We start from the raw sequence: 24,443 nt of genomic DNA on the forward strand, positions 1-24,443 counted from the left end.
GCTCTGTGCTGATGGCGTGGAGCATGCTTGGATTCTCGTTCTCCCTTTCTCCACTCCTCCTCTGCTTACACACACTCCCTCTCTCAAAATAAATAAGCTTTTTTTTTTAAAAAAGAATAAACCCATTGAATTTTATATCACTTATTTTAAGCAAAAATATATTGCCCTGATGCTTCTGCTAATAACTAACATAAAAATCTACAATATTTTCCAACTGAGGAAATAGAATCATTAAACACTTTATTCCTGCATTGTATGAATTTCCATTTTAAAAAGAAAACATGGGTCTAGATGACCCTCTAATAACTTTGGTGTCACACCTTAAATTAAAATTTTTAATTAAATTAATGGCCATTTGAATATATTTTAAAACAAGGTAAGAGAATAAGTATTATAAAAAATAATTATTTTGTTCCCTTTCTTTGTCTTATTGCAAACAATCTTTAGTTAAACACAGTTAGTTGCCTCTCTGCATTCTTCTAAAACAAGGCAATGAAAAAGAATTCAAGGCAGCTATGATATCGTATATCTTCCTGTAAAAGTTTGATATGAGTAAGGTAACCTATTTTCATTTAAATATTTTTAAAACTACATACCGCATAAGTAATTAAAATGAATATAGCATCCTAGCCTATATCTTTTATTCATAAAGGACTCTCACAGTGTAAATTATTACTTGTTTTAAAGTAACCACAATTCTCTCTAACCAATACCAAAACTATTAGGTATCATTTTGTTTGAACTGCTTCTATGAGAAATATCACCAGGAAAAACATTAACACTTACGTGCTGATGTGAAGGTGCCAAATCTCTACTCTGCTCTCGTTCGCGGCTGCAAATACATAGGCTGATTTTGGAGACCATGCAACATCATAAACAACATAAGTAGTTGGATAAAAACTCAAAAATGGCTTGGGATTCTCCTGTTGCCATATAATAACACCCCAATCTGCAGAACAGCTTAAGAACACATCATGACAAAATGGATTCCATGCTATTTTATACACTGGACCCTAGAATTAGAAAAACAAATTAAAATACATAGGTAAGTAATAGTTAACATCTCATACTTTAAACTTGACCAACAAATTAAAAATGCTAAGATTTCTAGAAGATTTAGGTACCATGCATTGTTGTGTATTATTTTAGCTCAGAGTAAGGTCATAAATTGAATCTTCCCTAAATAATGCCATACAGAAACATAAAAATATAGTTGTTACAATACTAACTAAATATTAATACATATTATACTTATTTACTTTAAAAAGTATAAGGATTACTTTAAAAAACAGAAATAAGGGAGAAAATGAAGAAAACATAAATGGAACAAAAGATACAGAAAATAAGTATATGCCAGAGACAATTTTACTTTGGAATCAGCATGTTATCGTAAGCAAAGTCTTTCAGAAACAAATAAAAATTGTGACTTCCATAACTTGCAAGAAAAAAATCAAGAACACCTGGAAGCCAAACAAAATGTCCCACACGTTATTGATGATTTCCATACAAGACAGTACTTAATTCAATTTGTACTATTAACTCTGAAGTTGTAAATTTAGGGCATGTGAAAAGTAGTGTGTATAAAAATACTATTTTTTTCAGAAATATTAAAAGATAAATTTTCCATACCTACTATAATTAAACTAACCTTATGTCCTCTGTAGGTTTCTAGGTATTGTTCATTATACGAACAAGAACATTTGTGAATATGACCCTCTTCGGTGCCAGCCAAATAGATATTTGTATCCTACAACACAAAAAATTAAAATGTATTGGCTTGTGATATATTAGTAAAGGTGCTAAATAGAAAATCAGATCCCTCAGGGCACCTGGGTGGCTCAGTTGGTTAAGGGTGCAACTTTGGTTCGGGTCATGATCTCACAGTTCGTAAGTTCGAGCCCCGCATTGGGCTTTCTGCTGTCAGTGCAGAGCCCGCTTCAGATCCTCTGTCTCCCTCTCTTTCTGTCCCTCTCCTACTCAATCTCTCTCTCTCAAAAATAAGTTAACTTCAAAAAATAAAGAAAATCAGATCTCTCAAGATCTATTAAAATGAATTCAAGAACCAAAACTAGAAAAACTATCTTGATAATAGTTGTCTGTTGTCTTTTACTTTCTATCATCGTTTTATAATATTCATGTATATAATGCTGAAGAAATGATTTTTTGCTGGATATGAAAGATTGAACTAAATGGAGTCTTAAGCATTTGTAACACCATATGTAGGTACTAAATAGAGATTTTAAGTGTATTTCCTAATGTGAAGTCATAGCCTAAAGGTCTGAAAGTCAGGCTCTATGTCCTGGGTATGTGGAGTCAGTATCATCTTGGAGCATTTTAGAGATGTCAACTCTCAGATCCCACCCCAGACCTACTGAATCAGAATCTGCATTTTAACAAGATCCCTAAATAATGTGTATGTACATTAAAATTTGAGACACACTGTTCTAGCATGTACCACTACTTAAGAATGCAACTACAAAATCATGGAACATAAGCAGTTTAAACAACACAATAAAGTATAATTTTTCCCCAAACTAGCATAACCAATTTACATCCAGCAGTATATAGAAGTTCCCTTTGATCCATATTCTCTTCAATGGTTGGTTACATTAGAAATCTTAAGTTTTGCCATTGTATTAGGTATAAAATTATACCTAATGGTATATGAATTTATATGAATATGAATTCATTTATATGAATATTAACAAGGTTGAGCACATTTTATGTTTACTGGCCATTTGTATTTCCTCTTCTGTTCATGTCTCTTAACTATTTTACTCATAATATTTTCATATTGATTTATATAAAAGTTCTTTATATATCCTATTATATATGCTTTGTCTATTACATATGTTGCAAATATCTTCTCCAAGTGTATGGCTTACCTTTTACTTTTTTAGTGTCTTTTGATAAACAGAAGTTCTCATTTTGATGTAGTTAGTATTATAACTTTTTTATATACTTAGCATTTTTTTGTGCTTTAAGAAATTTTTCCTATTTTGAGGTAATAGCAAAGTTTTCCTATATTTTCTTCTAAAAGTTCTTTGTTTATGAAGGGGTAGGTATCTAATTCCATTTTTATATGAACAATGATTATCCCAACACCATTTATAAGTTGTTTATCTTTCTGTAGAGATCTTCAAGGTCACTGTCTAGAGTTATTCTTGTCACTATATAAACTCTGAGATTTCCATGCAACAGATTTATTGGGAAGTTCTCTCAGGAATAATTTCTTTGAAAGAAACAATAATGGGCAGAGATTAAGTTGACCATGATGCAGTTGCAACAGAAGGCTCAGCCCAACCTCCAAGAAGCTCTGGAGTTGAGATAGCCCTTTAGAGTCCGGCCTCCAGGCAAGGAGACCAGACATGTTATACCACCACCCCACCATCACCAATAAACTAGTGAAGCAAAATGACAGACTCAAACCAAACCATATCAAAATAAAACTAAATGTAAATGGTCTAAATATCACAATTAAAAGGCAGAAATTATAAGATGGATAAAAAAGCAAGACCCAACTATATGCTACCAACAAGAAATGTATTTTAAATACAGAGATACAAGTAGGTTAAATGTAAAAGGATGGAAAATGATTTAATAAACACAACAAACAAACATGGCTGGGGAAGAGAGAGAAAAACCAAGAAACAGACTCGTAACTATAGAGAACAAACTGATGGTTTCCAGAGAAGAGATGGGTAGGGGGATGGGTTAAATAGGTGATGGCTATTAAGGAGGGCACTTGTAATTAGCACCAGGTGTTGTATGTAAGTGTTGAATCACTAAATTGTATACCTGAAACTATGTTGACTAACTGGAATTTAAATAAAAACTTAATAAAAAGAAAAAATAAACCATGTTAACACTGGTTAAAATAATGCTGAGGTGGTTACATTAATATCGGGCTAAGATTATTTCAGTGTTAAAATATTACCAGTTATGAACCACTTTAAAATGGTAAGAGAGTTGAATAATCAAGAGAACATAACAATCCTAAACATTTGTATCCTTGAGACAAAGCTTCAAGCTACATAAAGCAAAACCTGATAGAATTACAGTTAAAAAAAAAAAAGACAAATCCATAATTATGCCCAGACACTTCAATGCCTCTCTGTTAATAATTGATGGAAGAGGTAGGCAGAAAATCAGCAAGGATATAGTCAACTTGGAGAACACCTTCAACCAACCTAACCTGATTGTCATTCATAGAACACTCCACCCAACAAGAGCAGAATACACATTTTTCTCAAGTGCACAGGGAACATTTATGTGTAAATGTCACATTCTGGGCTTCAATAAATTTAAAAGCGTTCAGTTTATTAATTTTTATTAAAAGTTTGTTCTCTGATCATGATGGAATTAAATTAGAAATCAATAAACAGAAAGATCCTTGAAAAACCCCAAATATTTAAAAACTAAATAACATGCTACTAAGTAGTCCATCAATCAAAAAAGAAATCAGAGAAATTAGAAAGTATTCTGAATGGAATGAAAATGAAAATACAACATATTAGAATTTGTGGGATGCTGCCAAAGCAGTACTTAGAGAAAAAGTTATAGCAAAAATGCCTCCATCAAAAGAAGAAAAGTCATAAATAGATGATCCCAGATTCCACCTTAAGAAGCCAGAAAAGGAGGAACAAATAAAACTGAAGCAGAAGAAAGAAAATAAAGATCAAAGTGGAAATCAGTTTTATAGAAAACAGAAAAACAATCGTGAAATTCAGAGAAATCAAAAGCTGGTTCTTTGAGATCAATAGCATTGATAAACTTCTAGCCAGACTAAAGAAAAAAAGAAACACAAATTACCAACAGTAGCAATTAAAGAGGTGACATCACTACATATTTTAATATCTATTAAAGAATACTAAGGAATTATTATGATGCCACTAAGTTTAATAACTTAGATGAAATAAATTCCTTAAAAGACACAAATTATCAAAATGCACTCAAGAAGAAATAGATGATAATAATAATAATCATAATCCTATATCTAGTAAAAATTTGCATTTCTAGTTACAAGTTAAACACCTTCCTAAAAGAAATTCCAGGCCCAGATAGTTTATTAATCCCATCAAACACATAATGAAGAAATAATACTAATTGTATACATATTCTTTCAAAAAAGTAAAGGGGGAATACTTTTCAACTAATCCTACAGGATTACCAGACAATATCAAAACCAGACAAAGACATTACAAGAAAAGAAAACTGTAGATAGATATCCCTTATAAGCAAAGATGAAAACTGCTAAACAAAATTTAAGCCTATCAAATCCAACAGTAGATTAAAAGTATAAATTACAATCAGGTGGAATTTAGTTTAGAAATAAACATTTAAAAACCAATGTTATTCACCATATTAACAAACTTAAAAAGAAAAACTATATATCATCTCAATAGATGTAGAAAAAGCATTTGACAAAAACCTAGCATCTATTCCTGATAAAACTCTCAACAAACAGTAAAGTAATGGGATCTCCTCAATGTGATTAATTGTATCTACAAAAAAATCTCAGCTTACATCATACTTAATAGTAAAAGGACTGAACACTTTCTCCCTAAGATCAGAAACAAGAGAGGGATGTTTGTTTTCACCACCTCCATTCATCATTGTGCTGGAAGTTCAAGCCAGTACAAACAGGAAAGAAAAGGTAACCAGATTAGAAAAGAAGTAAACTCTTTATTTACACACTATATGATCATCTCAAATTCCTCACATCAAGGACATTTCTAGGATAACAAACTAGGATTTCTCAACCCAGCACCATTGATATTTTGGGCCAGTCCCTTCCCCTCCCCTTCCCCTTCTTCTTTTCTTTCCCCTTCTTCTTCCCTTTCTCCTGCCCCTTCCCCCTCTCCTTTTTTTTCCCCCAGTACCCCTTTTCTTCCTCTTCCCCTTCTCCCCTTCTTCTGGGCAGAGGAGGGCAAAAGTTGTCTTGTGCACTGTAGGATGTTTAGCAGTATCCCTGGCCTCTGCCTACTAGATGCCAATAGCATTCCTTCCCACGTCCCACCTCCTATAGCTGCAACAACCAAAAATATCTCAAGACATTGTGAAATATACCCTGGTGATAAAATATTCCCCTCCCTGCCCACATTGAGAAGCACTGTTCTAGAATCAAGGTGAAATGTGGATTACAAGAATTTGAGAGTGAAAGCAGTTGGAACACAACAGCTGTGGAAAACATGAAATGCAGTAAAGGCCTGAACTACATTAGCAGTAGTAGGCTTGGACTAAAAGGACAATAATACTTAAATAGCATTTGGTTGATAGGGTAGAACAAAGTAGGAGCTCAAATTTTGGTTTGCATAATTAGGTAGATGATGGTGTCACAAAAAAGATGATCATGTTACATATAAGGAAAAATATATAGGATATGCTTCCTTGTTTGTCATAGTTGCTGAGTTTTCTGATTCCAAAGTACTTCCAGATAAAAACAATTAGAAAAAGTAGAATTTCATTAACTGTGCTTTGATTTGATTTTGATTCTCTTCCTGATAACCATGAACTTAACTATTCTTCCTAATCCTCATCATCATGAGAGTCACCACTCACATTGAAATAGTGGACTGTATGGTAGATTCGGTTTCTATCAAAATGACAAAGCACTCAAGTTAAACTTGAAGTTGTAAAGAGAATCCTTCCACAGTTTCTCAGAAATATAGACCTTTCCTCTAGAAAGCAGATAAAGACACAGTACAGCCAACTGGAATGTGCCTCTCCACCTTAGTTTGGCAGCTATGTCTATGTTTGTTTTATTTTTACCTACAAGGCACTATATTGATTAACATGCTAAACCTTTGTCTTGCTTTATGTCTTACTACATTTCAATTATTGGAAGTTGTCATTTGCAATAGTGAATAATGGATTGGAATAATTTACCTTAGGATGAAAAGCAAAACACATTCCAGGGGCCTGTCGAGATATCAGAGCTTCACCTTTCTTTTCTTTTTCCCCTCCTTTTTTGCTGCTGCTAGAAGTAGTTCGCTTCAAACGCATCAAATCTTTATTTAAAGAAGAAAACATATATCTTATTTAATACACGAAAAAGTATTGTATAATAATGTATGTCCCTCCTACAAATAATAGTATGAGTTCTGCCATCTTTTGCATGTGATTAACTTAAAACTAGCAAATACCAATGAGAAAAACAATGAGCAAGTACAATATTTTTTCTTATGTAGCCAAACTAAAATTTGTCACCTCTTACTCATGGCTCACTAGGATTTTAAGTCAGCACATAATAAGAGAAAGGTAATTTGATATGTATGTGTATTTGTATACATTCTTTTTACCATGACAGTCCAGTCCTTTCCGTATAACCCATTTGGAGATTCTTCCATCTGCTGATATAGAAACTAGTATTTCTCTTTTGTCATCCCCTGTTGTCCCTCGATCTTGTTCTATCCACTGTAGTTGCCATACAGGTCCCAAATGTTTTTGAGGTGATTCACTAAAACAGGGAAAAGCACTAAATATAGAATCATTGTCATAATTTTTAAAAGCACAGGAGTATAAGTCATAAGGACAGCTCCCTGGAGCACTGTGACCTACTTATGGAATGATGCCCCTATTGTTCACTTTCACTTTAGTAAAAGTATTTTGAAAAACAGGGAAAACAATCATTTTGTCACCTAATATTTTAGTTTTTTTTTCATTTCTTATAAAAGGAAACTTTTACTTCTTTTAATTATATTAATGCCATAAAAGAAATACAAAAGCAAATATTTTCTTTCTTTTCAAAATATACTTTCCCTTACTCTATTCATTTACTTTTTCCTAGATAAGTTGTGTTAATTTATTTTGGACACTTTGAAAATAAGTATCTTCATCTTTATAAGGATTTTTTTCATAGCTTAAGTAGATAAATTATTTAAGTCTTATTTAAGTAAACAATTACCTTACCTTTCTATATTTCAGGCTTGCCCATTGGCTTGATTCTCTCTATGGCTGATTTAACATTTCTCTAAAGAATTAAAATCTCTTCTCAGATTAGTGATTGTTTTCCTGTCAGGATAATAGGTTCCTCTGTTCCTAGTCCTTGATTTTTTTATGCAAACCTCCCAAAGCAATGGTTGTGAATCTTTTTAAAATCATAGATAACTTCGATTATTTGGTAAAACAAGCACAAAGGCCCATGCTTATAAAACTATGCAGATAATTTCAAACTTAAGCTTACAGACCTTGCTTTGATGCCTATTTTCAGCTCTAAGTTTATTCAAACACTAATATAAATATGCTACTTCATTTTTGCCCCATTGGTATCTGTTCTATTATAAAAACCTAACAATACTCAATATCTTTCACTTTTAACTTTTTTTATTTTCTCAGTATGACTCATTCACTGATTGATTTATTTATTCTTATTCACTTACTCTAATCCTGTTACATTCTCAATATTATGTGACATGCTGAGGATAAACAGGCAAGACTTAATTCTTGACTTTGAGTTGCTTACAGCCTCTTCAGAAAGATACATATATATATAAATAATACATATACAGCATGATGAGTGCTATGATAACTAGACAAACGCACAAAAGAAAGGAATGGGAAAGCTTCTTGGAGGAGGTGGTGCCAAAGCAATAAAGGGTACAAACTTAGAAGATGAACAAGTTCTAAAGATCTAATATATAGCATGATGTTCATAGTTAACAATACTGTACTATATACTCAATATTTGCTAAGAGAATAGATCCAAAATGTTCTCACCACATATTAATCAATTTTATTGTGGTAATCATTTCACAGTATATACATATTAAATAATTACATTGTACCCCTTTTAAAAATCACATTGTAGAACCTAAATATATACAATTTTTATTTGTCAATTGTACCTCAATGAAGCTGGGGAAATTTGTGATTTTCTTTTAAAAGAATAAACAAACTGTAGGGGCACCTGAGTGGCTCAGTCGGTTAAGCGTCCGACTTCGGCTCAGGTTATGATCTCACGGTTCATGAGTACAAGCCCCGCGTGAGGCTCTGGGCTGACAGCTCAGAGCCTGGAACCCACTTCAGATTCTGTGTCTCCCTCTGTCTGCCCCTCTGCTGCTTGCACTCTGTCTCTCGCATTGTCTCAAAAATAAATAAACATTAAAAAAAATTTTTTTAAGAATAAACAAACTGTCAAGGAAGGCTGGTGAGGTGGGCAGAGAACATACAGATTTTAGGACAGAGAATTTCAGCTAGAGAGGAATTATTAAGTGAAAAATAATGGTATCACTCTCAAAACATAAACATTCACTCAAAATTAGATAACATTAGATTAAATTTTTACTTCTCCCTAAAAAAAGCACATATTATATGTTTATCTGATTCTTGGATTCTCACCTACTATCCAGAACAGGAACATTACTGTTGCTCTGTACATTATAAATTGCAATGGTACCATTGTGATAGCCAACTGCTAAAAGATTAGGTGCTCCAATGGAGAAATCCACAGCAGTAACTCCATATGGACTCTGATAAATACGTTCTGGCCACTGAATAAAAAAATAATTGTATTACATTTTAAAGTGGGTTTTGCAGGCCACAGTAAGATAGGGTATAATGGTGACTTAAGACAAGTCTGGGGGCAGTGGAAATGTAAGAAGGGCTAGTCTACATTAAGTTACTCTTCTCTTCCTAACTTCCAGAATAGATGAAAACAAAATGTCAATTAGTCATTCCCTTTCCTTTGATGAATCCTCAGGACTCAATAATTTTAAGAAATACAGCATGGCCTTATCCAATAATTATCATATTTTGGTAATCTTTCAGTAGGATTTGCATGGTCATCATAGATTTACTTTCTTTAAGAAACAAATAATGGGCTCCAATCAAATTATCTAGCAATGTTCCTATCTTCCAGTATCTGTTTCATAGGCTTGCATTATCTAGACATTTCTGAACGGTGGAAAGAAGAAGCCACAAAAAAACTCTGTACAGTAGTCTTTTTGACAACTCTGTGAAGAGTTTTATTGTTTTGTTTTGCTTAAAGTCTAATCTAAATCCTTTCTTGCTTCTAACAGTCTGTATGGAAAAGAAGACAACTTACCAATGATGGATCCTATATCAATACTTCCACATGCTTAAAATTGCTTCTTCCTTCCTTTTTTTTTAATTCTACATAAACCCAGCTTCCTAATAGACTGGGATTATTTATAAAAGCTCCAATCATTTTTTATTTTGCTTTCCTGATCCTTTTCTAAGTTTTCCACTTCACAATTCAGTTATGAATTAAAACTAAACGTAAAGCTGCAAAATAACAGACTGACTAAAACTGTTTAACAAAAAAACACCATGACTGATTCTTATTATTCTCCTTGAAAAATTCTTGCTAATAACATGGTCATTCATATTCATCCATTTTGTATGTATTCAAGCCAGCAGAAATCTATCTTACGAGGTGATGAGATATTTATACATTAAGAAACAATTCAGTATTAGCTGAAACATATAATTTTCAAAGGATTTTCACTCACAAATGTGCTCTTCTTTCTGATAAAAAATAATGGTTCAACTCTGGATCATAAGATCTAGTAGCACATAGTAAATGCTCAATAAATATTTATTAAATGAATTTACTTTACCTAATATCAACAAGAATAAATTTTAATACTTGTAGATTTAAACCAAAGAAAATAAAGTCTTCCTCGATAATTTTTTGACTTTAATTATCACACACAACTATCTACTTTATGAGAATTATGTCAATATTTAATTAACTAAAAATGGGTTTTTTCCTACTGGGGATACCATAGGATTCTTTATTGACCAGCAGCAAGCCAATCCTCTTTTTTGCTCTCTAAATCCAAAGTGCCCATAGCCAACAGCCAAAAGGTCCTGAAAATCAGAAAAATATGTTTAAAATAAGAGAGGGTAGCATAAAAACATTGGAAAATATATAAAGATACGTTTTAATGAACTGTGTTAAAAATAGAAAGACACTTCTATTGAGAAAAAATACCAGTATACTATTTATTTTTACTTTACACCTCCATCTTCCTAAGCAAAATAATAATCATATTTTCAGACTGATGAATAACTAAAAAGAACCAATTGCTGAAAAGTTCTTTTATATATTGAGTTAATCTTCCAAGATTATATTACTACATTATGGGTTTCTGACAATGACCTAATTATTTCAAATATAAAGACAAAGTGCCATGAACTGAATTGTGTCTCCTCCCCTAAAATTCATGTGTTGAAGTCCTAATCCCCAATGTGATTATATTTGAAGAAAGGGCTTTTAGGAGGTAATGAAGATTAAATGAGATCATGAGGGTCATAATGTTAATCCAATAGGATTGGTGACCTCATGAAAAGAGGAAGAGACACCAGAGCTCTCTCTCTCCACCATGTGAGAATGCAGCAAGATAGGAAGAGAGCCTTCCATCTGCAAGATAGGAAGAGAGCCTTCACCAGTAATGAAATCAGCCAGCACGATGATCTTAAACTTCCTGGCCTCCAGCAAATAAATTTCTGATTTCTAATCCAGCCAGTCGATGGTATCTTGTCATGGCACCCCAAACTGATTCATAAAGCATTTCAAGATCTGCTTATACAAGTGCATAAAGACAAACGTTTAATGATTGACCAAACCCAACCTCTTCTTTGTAATCAGAATACCTTTATCAAAAATATATATTTTTGCCATAACCCTACTTTCAAGCCAACATCACCTCTTTATAATTTCCTCTGCCTTAAACCACTCTTCACCACTATTCCTTTTACACTGACATGAACAAACTTCTATTCATCGCTTCAAGACTCAGCATAGGCACCACTTCCTCTAAAAAGCATTCATGAGCCTCTCTTATGTATTCCCACAATACTATTTATTTTCCTTATTAAAACACAGAGAGAACTATTATATAGGCAGGGTCTATGTGTGACTAAATTACTACTGTTTCTCTAGTGCCTTATTAGAGTTCCTGGCATAGTCAACGTTCAATAAGTATTTGTAGAATGAATTAATAAATATAATAGATGCCATTTGTCATATTTTTTTAGCTTTGTTAACAATTATTTAAATTTAATCTCAATAGCAATATATTAACTTTTAAATGCTGGTATATTCAGTTTCTAAAAATGATTCACCTGTCTTTATTACACATTTATTATTGATTTATTGAGTATCACTTACCTTACATGGGGTTTCCAAATATAGTTTATAAAAACCAATCTGTACTAAAAGTATTTTATTTTATTAAAAATAATATACATAATTTAAATAACACATTACTTAGGTTTCTATAAGAATGATGATAGACTTTCTGTTTTTTTAAAAACCGTAACCACTAGCATATTTGCACATAGAACCTTATAAGGTGTGGCAGTAAAATAAAAAGGCTAATTCTTAAACTTACATTATACAATACAATCTTAATATACCAATTCATTTTGACCACTTTAAAAATACACTAAATATTTATTCCAAAGGTATTGTTATTACACAAAAGGGTTTTAGAATCCCTAATTGAGAATCATGTCTTCAGAAGCAGTTTATAAACTCAAGGAGAAAATAAGTCTCGTTACTCTATAATCATCTCTCTTTTAAAGAAAACATACCATTCTCCAACTTGATGATTCATATAATTTGGCTCAAGATGATTTTTGGCAGTGCAGTAATTAAGAGCAAGAACTCTGGATTCAGATGTTAGAGTTTGAATTCTAGCTGTTTCACTTACTGGAGTTGTGTTACTCTGGGAATTTAAGAGATGTGTAACTTTGGGCAAGTTATTTATCCTTTTTGTACTTCAGTTTTCTTATCAACATAATGGGGAAAATAGTACCTAACTCAGAGTTACCGTGTTAATACAAGTAAAATGCTTACAGTATCACCTGGTACATAGTAAGTACTATTTAAGTATTTGCTGTTAAGCACTCTCAACAATAGCCAAATTATGGAAAGAGCCTAAATGTCCATCAACTGATGAATGGATAAAAAAATTGTGGTTTATATACACAATGGAGTACTACGTGGCAATGAGAAAGAATGAAATATGGCCCTTTGTAGCAACATGGATGGAACTGGAGAGTGTGATGCTAAGTGAAATAAGCCATACAGAGAAAGACAGATACCATATGTTTTCACTCTTATGTGGATCCTGAGAAACTTAACAGAAACCCATGGGGGAGGGGAAGGAAAAAAAAAAAAAAAGAGGTTTGAGTGGGAGAGAGCCAAAGCATAAGAGACTCTTAAAAACTGAGAACAAACTGAGGGTTGATGGGGGGTGGGGGGTGGGGGGGATGGGTATTGAGGAGGGCACCTTTTGGGATGAGCACTGGGTGTTGTATGGAAACCAATTTGACAATAAACTTCATAAAAAAAATAATAATAAAAAAATAAAAAAATAATTAAAAAAAATATTTGTTATTACTGGTAGTAATAATATTTTAAGAAATCTCAAAATTATCTTGTATATTTTCAGGGTCACTAGATTAAGTATATATTTCTGAATATGATTACTTTAAGAATATTAATTTGGGTACATGAGCTTGATATATCTGAAAATAAATCAATTAGATGTTATCTTCTGGTTCACTTTTCAATATCTGATATGGATTCAGAGAATACTGTGTCCCAAGTACATCTCCTAAAATTAAAATGATGACATTTCATATTAAAGGAGAAAAAATTATTTTGTAACTATTATCATTTTCTACTTTTTGAAACATGAACTTGTTGTAGAGGTATGTTAAAAACTCCACTTTATGTCAAATAAAATCCCTTGCCTAATGTCTGAGAAAACAAACAACTAGTACTTGACAGTCACCCTTATACTCTAAAGACAGAATTGTTAAAATGTTCAATAACTTACAGGATTTGTTCTATTCCAGGCAAGGCTGCTCACATTAAGGCCTTTGGTTAAGTCACAGGAAAAGGACCAAAGTCGTTCTAAATTGGCTGGTATTGTTGATTGTCCTGTACTTATTTCTATTTCTTCTTCCTCTTCCTTCTGACCCTCTTCATCTGTCTTTTCAAGTTTTTCACCTTCTTGAAAGTCTTCAGGTTTTTCAGGTTCTGGTTCTAAAATTAAATCAAATGAAGAGATTATTGTCCTCCATTCCTACAAGAGCCTTCCAAAGGGCCCAAACAGCATCTCTCCCTCTGAGACACTTAAAGCACCACTGGATCTGCTGGATGATATGGCCCAAGTGACAGGGCATTCTGAATGACTACCTGGGCCTCTTGTAGAATCTTCTGCTCTCCTGGGCTTACTCAAAGCTAGCATTTTTTTCAGATCACTTAGTGAATAAGCCAAAGTAGCACATCCAAATGAGGAATATGTTGTCGCCAAAGAACAAAGAGGTCTACTAGGCATGGGACCTTTTTTGGTTATAAGAGTGGCCAGAAGAAACAACTTATCCTTAACCTTTGGAAATTTCACTGAGGTGGAAAGCCCCTGAAATTTTATCAGAGGTGGCTGGGAGGCTCAGTCGGTCAAGCGTCTGACTTCGGCTCAGGCCATGATCTCGCAGTCCATGAGTTTGAGCCCCGCATCAGGCTCTGTGTTGACAGCTCAGTCTGGAGCCTGCTTCAGATTCTGTATCTCACTCCCTCTTTGCCCCTCTCCTGCTCATGCTCGCTCTCTCTCTCTCGAAAATAAATAAACTTTAAAAAATTAAAAAATATATTTTATCAGATTTATTTCTCACCCTCTGGGATGCAAATGTCTTACTAATAAGTCTACTTCTTATTCACCAGGTCTAATCAGCATAATGTCATCAATGTAATGGACCAGTGTGATATCTTGTTGAAGGAAAAATTCCCTGAAGACTAAATTAGGACATAAAACTAAAGAGCTGATATACCCCTATAGGACGGTGAGGGTGTATTGCTGGCCTGGCCAGCTAAAAGCAAATGGCTTCCAGTGGGTGTTAGCAACAGGTACTGAAGAAAAAAGAAAGCATTTTCTGTGTCAATAGTCACATACCAGGTACCAGGTGGTGTGTTAATTTGCGCTGCCAAGGAAACATCTGGAACAGCAACTGCAATTGGAGTCACCACCTGGTTAAGTTTACAATAATCAACCATTATTCCCCAAGATCCTGCGTTTTCTATGCAAGCCAAACAGATGAGCTGAATGGGGGAGGTGATGGGAGTTAATACTTCTGTATCTTTCAAGCCCTCGATGGTAGCATTAATCTCTACAATCCCTCCAGAAACATAGTATTGCTTTGGTTTACTATTTTCATAGGTAGTGAAAGCTCTAGTGGCTTCTACTTATCCATTTCCTACCAGAATAGCCTCCATTACATAGGTCAAGGATCAAGTGTAGGGCTTCTGCCAGTTGCTAAATATTTCTATTCCAAAGTATACATTCTGGAACAGCGGAAATAACTACAAGATGAGTTAAGTTACCCACTGGACCCACTGTGAGATGGACCTGAGCTAAAATTCCATTGGTCACCTGACTCCTATAAGTCCTTTCCGGCTAACAAACCATAGTGATGTTTTGGGACTCATGAAGTTAGTATCTGTCCAGAGCTAGTGTCCAGTAATCCCTGAAATTTATGATTATTTCTTGTTCCCCACTACACAGTCACTCTTGGAAAAGGCTGTAGGTCCCCTCTGGGGAAGGCTGAGAGAAATTTTAACAGTATACATTTTTGGTAGTGTAGTGAAATATTTTCTCAAAGAGACACAGCCTCCCCTTTATCCAAGGAGTTCTGGGTCTGCAAATTGACTCAAGCCTAGAAATTGCTTAAAGGGCTATGACTTTTCTTTTGTAAAGAAAAGACTCTTCTGTTTATACAGATTAAGTAAGAATTTAGGAGGAGACTACATTTTATGGGCTGATTTATCTCCCCAAAATTCATATATTGGAAGGCCTAATCCCCAGTACCTTAGAATGTAACGGGTTTGTAGACAAAGGCTTTAAAGAGGTGATTAAGTTAAAACAAGGCTACTATTCTGGGTCCTAATCAAATATGACTGCTATCCTTATAATAAGAGGACATTTAGATACACTGAGAGACACAGGGAAGGCACAAGCACAGATAAAAAAACCTAGTGATGAGACCGCAAGAAGGTAGTCATCTGCAAGCCTAAAAGAGAGGCCTCAGAGGAAACCCCAACTGTACTGACACCTTCAGCTCAGACTTCCAGTCTCCAGAACTATGGGAAAGTAAATTTCTGTTGTTCAAGCCACCCAGTTTGTGGTATTTTGTTATGGCAGTGCTAGCAAACCAATACAGCACCTACCTATTTCTCTTCTAAGGACATGATGATCAGCTAGCCAATGCCACGGATCTCTGTGAGTCAGACTGTTCTGATTACTGCTCTTTACCCTACAGTAACCATGCCCACCTTTTCATTGGTGATCAACTGCTGCCACTTATCCCCTGCCACTCAGAATCTAATTGTTTAAGGATCTCAGTTGACTAGCAGTAGTTCCCACTACAATTTCTGACCTACAGAGAAAAGTGAGCAAAGAATTCTTCAAGGATATTGGGGCACCCAGCCAATTTACTTTTCACAATTGTGCTAAAAGGTGTATTATCCGGATACTTCTATAGTGGATAAGCAGGTCATCATGATAAATCCACCCTAACATTCCAATGTCCCAAAGCCTTTGGATACCTTTCTCTATAGTGTACCAAAGCAGTTCTAACATTTCAACTTTATTTAGTGAAAACCACATTTTGTCATTCTGGGGCCAGGACTGAAGCCCCTGCCTCTGCCCCAGGCCAACATATGTACAAAACTGTAAATGCATTTTCTTTTCCTTATGAATTCTTTTAATAACATTTTCTTTTCTCTAGCTTATTTTATTGTAAGAATATAGTACATAATACATATAATATAAAAATGTGTGTTAATTGACTTTATGCTATAAGTAAGGCTTCCGGTCAATAGTAGTTTATTTGTAGTTAATTTGGGGGGAATCAAAAGTTATACTTGGAGTTTCGACTGTGCCAGGGTCATCACCCCTAAGCCCTGCCTTGTTCAAGGGTCAACCGTACTTACCATATGAACCCACTTATATGATATACCAAAACAGTCAATCTCTGGTGAGAAAAGTCAGGTTAATACCTGTTTATGGGGGGTAAGGTTTAACTGAAAAATAGCACAAGGGAAATCTTAGGGTTTGTAATTTATTCTACAAAATGGGAAGATACTGAAGGTTTTTTAAGAGTTAAATGCCATGTTCAAACTTGTGTATGGGATACATCAGCACACCAGGATAGTAAAGTGGAAAGAGAATTGGAATGAGATCAGGCCTTGGTTGAATGCCTAGCTTTGTCATAGACTCTAAACTTAGAAACTTTCTGTACTCTTCATCTTCTTCATTCAAAAATTGAAGGGTTGAATTCATCTCTAAAATCTTTCAAAATATTCTGTGAACATATGAGATGGGATTTGTAGCAATAAGAACAGGAAGAATGCCCCTGTAATAAAATTAGGGATAGGTAATAAGCACCAGAACCTGGAAAGTGTCAATGGCAATGGAAAGGGGGTTAAATATGAGAAAACAATTCAGTACAAGGGCAAGGAAGAGAAAAGAGCCATGGAAGCTTTTGTAGATTTTAATCTAAGGGGTGACCTCTTTTTTGTGCGCTCTGTAGTTTGAATTCTACTGTTATTTGGATGTTTAACACTAAAAGGTATATAAATATGTCTTTTGATAAGTGATGATCCAGTCTGGAGGTTACATTTAAAAATGATAATGTCATTCAATTTTTTTGATTATTTGAGCTTGTCTAAATGTGATTTTTAAAAATACCTTTTAAAATAGGAAGCTGACGATAAGCTGCAAGTTTTGGTTGAAATATATTTTCCATTAGAACTCGTTCCATAAAAAATAAATCCTGATGAAACTTGTCAGATTTCAATATTGTCTCTGAGTGGTCTACTTCATCATCATGGACTTTAGTCAAAATTACATTTTCTATATCCATTAAAGAACTAGCTTCACTATCTGTAAAATACAAACATGATGCAAAGATAAAATAATTTAAGTAGTATTAGATGATTCATGCAGTCAAAGGATTTTAAAATGACATGTTGTCATTACTGTTTGTTTTCCTCCAATATTCAACAACTTCAATAAACATTTATTGAATATCTTTTATCTACCAAGCACATGAAAAATATACACATATTATTTCATTTTGGAATTCTTAACCATTCAAAAATGCACTGTTTATCAGAAGATAAGCAATGATAACCTCATAGGTAATTTATATCTCTATACCTTGTTCTTCAAATTTAAACAAGATTATTAGTCTTCAGATGAAGGTCTGACTGGATTACTGTTTTATAGAAATACCATACGATTGTGTTAATTTTTTATTGATGCTACAACAAACTACCCAAAACTTAGTAGGTTAAAATCACACAAATTTATTCTTTTAAGAGTTCAGTCAGTTAGAGGTCTGACCCAGGTCTCACTGGGATACAACCAAAAAGTTAAGAGGGTTATGTTTCTTTCTGGAGGCTCTAGAGAGACTTATCTTTTTCAGCTTCTACAAACCACCCAAAACCCTTCCTCCATCTTGAAAGACAACATCACTGCATCTCTCTGATCTTCTGTCATTACATCTCTCCACGACCACAGCACAGAAAGGTCTCTACTTTTAAGTAGCCATATGATTAACTACTCTCTCATTCTACTAACAGAAACCACAACAAAGACTCTTGGCCACATTTCCCCTTCATTCTTTCTGCCTCCTGACCAACTCTGGTACTTCTCTGTGTAGCTCACAGTGTAGAATGTTTCTTCCTCTTGAGATTTGTGAATATAACAAGCTATCATTTCAATGGCAATAGTGTCCTGATCTGTTGGCCTTGCCATACCTAAATAATAATAAAGTTCGGGGCACCTGGGTGGCTCAGTCGGTTAAGCGGCCGACTTCAGCTCAGGTCACGATCTCGCGGTCCGTGGGTTCGAGCCCCGCGTCGGGCTCTGGGCTGATGGCTCAGAGCCTGGAGCTTGCTTCCGATTCTGTGTCTCCCTCTCTTTCTGACCCTCCCCCATTCATGCTCTGTCTCTCTCTGTCTCAAAAATAAATAAACGTTAAAAAAAATTAAAAATAATAATATAATAAAGTTCACATTAAAAAAAAATATATTGTCTATTGGGATGCCTGGGTGGCCCAGTTGGTTAAGCATCCAGCTCTTGATTTCAGCTCAGGTCATGACCTCATGGTTCATGGGTTTGAGCCCCATGTTGGGCCTTGCATTATCAGTGTAGATTCTCAATCTCTATTCTTCTCTTTCAGCCCCTCCCCTGCTCATGCTCTCTCTCTAAAATAAATAAACATTAAAAAACATTTTAAATATTGTCTACAAGCCCAATTTAAATGTAAAGACACAGATAGATTAAAAAGATAGAATTAAAAGATATGTTAACACTATCAAAAGAAGACAGAGTAGCTATATTTAATTTCAGACAAAGTAGACTGTAGAACAAGGAAAATTATCAGCAATAAAGTGAAGCATTGCACAATAATAAAGAAATCAATTCTCCAAGAAGACACAGCAAGCCTAATCATTTATGCAGCAAAAAATCAAGACTACAAATCTGTAAGGCAAAAACTAATAAAATTGCAAGGAGAATTAGACACATCCACTATTATAATTGGAAACTTTTAACACTTTTTAAACAGAATACACACTATTCTCAAGTTCACTTGGAATGCTCACCAAGATAGAACACATTCTGGGGCGCAAAGCACACCTAAACAAACTTAAAAGAATAGAAATAATAAAAAATGTGCTCTCAGACCACAGTGGAATTAAACTAGAATTTAATAACAAAAGGATAGTTGGATAATCCCAAAATATTTGGAAATTTAAAAAACATATATAAATAAAAAATAGGTCAAAGAAGAAGTTCCAAATAAAATTTTAAATTTTTTAAATATTTGAACTAAATTAAAATAAAACTAAAACTTATCAAAACTTGTGAAATGCAGCAAAAAGAATGCTTGAGGGAAATTTATAGCATTGAATGCATATACTAAAAAGAAGAAAATCTAAAAATTAGTAATCTAAGCTTTCATCTCAGGGCACTAGAGTAAGGAGAGCAACATAAGCCTAAAGTAAGCAGGAAACAAATATATATATAAAATATATAATATATAATATATATTAAATATGTAATAAATATATATTAATATACATATTAAATATATATTATTTATATTTAATAATATAAATTATTATATTTATATTATAGAGAGAACTGAAAACTGAGAGATATTTTAAATAAATTATTATATTTTAAATAGAGATATTTTAAATATTTAAATATTAAATGAGAGATATTTTAAATAAATTATTATATTTATATTACAGAGAGAACTGAGAACTGAAATAGGGGCACTTAGGTGGCTCAGTCAGTTAGGTGTCCGACTCTTGGTTCCAGCTCAGGTCATGATCTCACAGTTCATGAATTCAAGCCCCACATCAGCCTCTGTGCTGACAGTGTGGAGTCTGCCTGGGATTCTCTCTCTCCCCCTCTCTCTCTGCCCCTCTTACATGCTCTCTCTCTCTCTCTCCCAATCAATCAATCAATAAACTTACAAAAAAGAAAATTGAAATAAAAACCATAATACTATTTATATTGGCACTAAAAAGTTAAATGCTTAAGTTATAAATCTAACAAAATACATACAAGATCTACATGAGGAAATTACAAAACTCTGATGAAAGAAATCAAAGAAGATCCAAACAAATTTTCAAGGATAGGAAGTCTACATATTGTTAAAATGCCAATGTTTTATAATTTGATCTATAGCTTCAGTGCAATCCTAGTCAAAAAATCCCACCAAGTTATTTTATTGACATTGACAAACTGATTCTCAAGTTTTTATGGAGAGGCAAAAGAACAAGAATAGCTAACACGATGCTGAAGAAGAATAAGACTGACACTATCCAATTTTAAGAATTACTATAGAACTACAGTTAATCAAGACAATGGGATATTGGTGAAAGAATAGATAAATTGATCAGTGTAACAGAATAGAGCTCAGATACAGACCCACACAAATACATTCAACAGATATTTGACAAAGGAGCAAGAAAACTCAAGGGAGTCTTCAACAAATGAACAATTGGTCATCCATATGTTTAAAAAATGTAAACACAGAATTTATGCCTTTCACAAAAATTAACTGAAATGAACCTCAATATAAAATACAAAACTAGGGGCGCCTGGGTGGCTCAGTCGGTTGGGCGGACGACTTCAGCTCAGGTCATGATCTCGTGGCCCGTGAGTTGGAGCCCCGTGTCGGGCTCTGTGCTGACCGCTCAGAGCCTGGAGCCTGTTTCGGATTCTGTGTCTCCCTCTCTCTCTGACCCTCCCGCATTCATGCTCTGTCTCTCTCTGTCTCAAAAATAAATAAACGTTAAAAAAAATAAATAAAATAAAATACAAAACTATACATTTTTCTGAGACAACATAGAAAACCCAGGTGACCTTGGGTTTGGTGATAAATCTTTGGATGCAATACCAAAAGCACAATTTGAAAAAGAAAAAAAAAATGTTAAATTGAACTTTATTAAATTAAAGGATTAAATATGAAGGATCAAGAAAATGAAGAGACAAGCCTCAAAATGGGAGAAAATTGTGCAGAATACTTACCTGATAAAGGACTTAATTTATCATAATTCATAAAATACAACAATAAGAAACAGTCCCATTTAAAAAATAACATAAAATTCAATTAGACCCTTCACCAAAGAAGATATAAATCTACCAATAAATATATGAAAAACTGTTCAACATCACATGTCATTAGGGAATTGCAAATTAAAGCAATAATGAGATGGGGCGCCTAGGTGGCTCAGTCAGTTAAGTCTCTGACTCTTGATTTTCGCTCATGTTATGATCCCACCATTAGTGAGACTGAGCCCCATGTTAGGCTCTGCACTATTAGTACAGTGCCTGCTTGGGATTCTCTCTCTCCCTCTCTCTCTGCCTCTCCTCTACTGGTATGCTCTCTCTCTCTCTTTCTCTCTCTCAAAATAAATAAATAAACATTAAAAGAAACAATAATGAGATACCACTACACATCTATTAGAACAGCTAAAAAGTTTTAAAAATAAATAGTATCAGGGGTACCTGGGTGGCTCAGTCAGTGAAGTGTCCAACTTTGGCTCAGGTCATGATCTTATGGTTCATGGGTTTGAGCCCCACATCGGGCTCTGTGCTGATAGCTCAGAGCCTGGAGCCTGCTTCCGATTCTGTGTCTCCCTCTCTCTGCCCCTCCCCTGTTCATTCTCTCTCTCTCTCTCTCAAAAATAAACATATAAAGAATTTTTTTTAAAGTAAACAGTATCAAATACTGATAAAATGAGGAGCAACAGAAGCATTCACTTGCGTTGCTGGTGGTAATACAAAATGGTACAACCACTTTGGAAAACAGTTTCATAGTTTCTTAAGAGTCTTAAGCATACCCTTACTATATGACCCAGCAACTGTACTCCTAGGTATTTACCCAAATGAGGTGAAAAGTTATGTCCACACAAAAACCTACACAGGAATGTTCATAGCAGCTTTGTTCACAGTCACCAAAAACTAGAAGCAACAAAGAAATCCTTCAATAAATAAATAAATACATTGTGGTACATCCATATAATTTAATATTTTCTAGTGAAAAATAAATGAGCTGTCAAGTCATGAGTCGGCACACAGGAACCTTAAATGTATATTGTTTAGTGAAAGAAGCTAGTGTGAAAAAGCTACATATTGTATGATTGCAACTATATGACATATTGGAAAAGACAAAACTATAGACAAAATAAAAAGATCAGCGATGGTCAGAGGAATGGAGTGAGAAGGAATGATAAGTAGGTGGAGCACAGGGGATATTTAGGTCAATGAAACTATTCTATATGAAACTGTAATGACCAATACATATTGCATTTGACAAAATTCATAGAACTGTACAACACAAGGAGTGAACCTTGATGTAAATTATGGATTTCAGTTAATAATAATGTATCAATATTGATTCATCAATTGTAACATACCACACCACACTATTGCCAGATGTTAGGAATAGGGGAAACTGCACCAAGGGCTGGGGGAGGGATGAAGGAAGAAATTAGAAGGATCTCTCAGTACTCTCTACTCAATTTTTCTCTAATTCTAAACCTGTGCTTCAAATGTCTATTACGTTTTCAAAATCTAAAGCTCTCTTAAAAAAAAAAAATGGGGCGCCTTGGTGGATCGGTCAGTTAAGCGTCTGACTTCAGCTCAGGTCATGATCTGTCAGTCCATGAGTTCGAGCCCCACATCGGGGCTCTGTGCTGACAGCTCAGAGCCTGGAACCTGCTTCAGATTCTGTGTCACCCTCTCTCTCTGCCCCTCTTCTGCTCATGCTCTGTCTCTCTCTCTCTCTCAAAAATAAACATTAAAAAAAAATTTTTTTAAAGAGCCCATGAGAGAAAATAATTTCTCCTTGTGAACTGAGCTAGGGTCTTACACATTCAAAAATGAAAATCATGGCCCTTTTTCCCTCAAACGTAATGGCTAACATACAACCTGTACATTCAAAGTTTAAATAGAATAGAAACACTTCTTAAACCAAATATGGGCCATATTTAACTTTTTTTCTATGTATTTGCATTATAAAACCTCAGAGGCAAAAGGGACTTTAGAGGTGATCTAATAATGCTACGAGTTTTTATCTGACTCTCCTTTACACACTCAATAAATCCGATCATTTACCTCTGCTGCCTTTTTCTATTTTTTATTTTTTCCCTTTTCCTACTTATGGTCTCCCCTATCCCCTTAATTGGCCATAATGCTAAACTAGAGTATACTTTTATTTTGTATTATAGTTCTTGCATATGGTTCTATTATTCCTTTTTGCTTTTTAAAACACACCCATATACACAAGAAATAAAAGACCCACAAATTGAGACATTTTTCTTTTAGGACCTTCCACTTACACTTTTTTGTGTGTGTCAATGGCCTTAATAGAGGTGGAGTACGTATATCCAATTTTGAAGTCCCAATGTAATTTTTCAGCCTAAGATTGATGTTTTTCTTAGCAATTTTTCGTAGGAAAAATTTTAGCTTCTAAAAGCAAAACTACTATATGGACATTAACATTTAAGCAACAAACAACGTTTCTTTAGTGCTAATAATTCATTCTTCCCCCTCACTGTTCTCTGGGAAAATAAACTGGTCTTCATTGTAAACAACTTTCAGTAAAACATGGCTATAGTCTACATGACTATATAATTTAAATATAATTTTAAAAACCAAAAGAATATTGGTGACATATTTAACATATGTCATAACATATATGAAAGAGAGCTTAAGAGCGAGTAAGCAACAGAGAAAGATAGACTCTTTGAAGCTCTTGACAGGTATCCAAGAAAAATTAAATTTTTCAGTTCAGAGTCCAAGATGATGTGAAAGACTAACAATGCTATTTCTGAATAAAAGTTATATTTTTCACGTTTCACCAGAAATGAAGTATTGTGA

The 24,443-nt window shown here is 34.1% G+C and overlaps 1 protein-coding gene across 1 annotated transcript in view; it reads right to left on the reverse strand.

The window, feature by feature from the left end:
* The window catches only part of DNAI4 (dynein axonemal intermediate chain 4), an 85,989-nt gene that overhangs the window by 14,297 nt on the left and 47,249 nt on the right, over positions 1-24,443 (reverse strand). Inside the window, 8 exon segments of the mRNA XM_015082753.3 lie at positions 787-1,013; positions 1,649-1,747; positions 6,889-7,010; positions 7,302-7,459; positions 9,340-9,491; positions 10,747-10,833; positions 13,815-14,023; positions 17,724-17,918. Coding sequence (XP_014938239.2) covers positions 787-1,013; positions 1,649-1,747; positions 6,889-7,010; positions 7,302-7,459; positions 9,340-9,491; positions 10,747-10,833; positions 13,815-14,023; positions 17,724-17,918 — 1,249 coding nt within the window.

The sequence above is a fragment of the Acinonyx jubatus genome, chromosome C1 (assembly GCF_027475565.1).
Source record: "Acinonyx jubatus isolate Ajub_Pintada_27869175 chromosome C1, VMU_Ajub_asm_v1.0, whole genome shotgun sequence".
NCBI classification, from domain to species: domain Eukaryota; kingdom Metazoa; phylum Chordata; class Mammalia; order Carnivora; family Felidae; genus Acinonyx; species Acinonyx jubatus.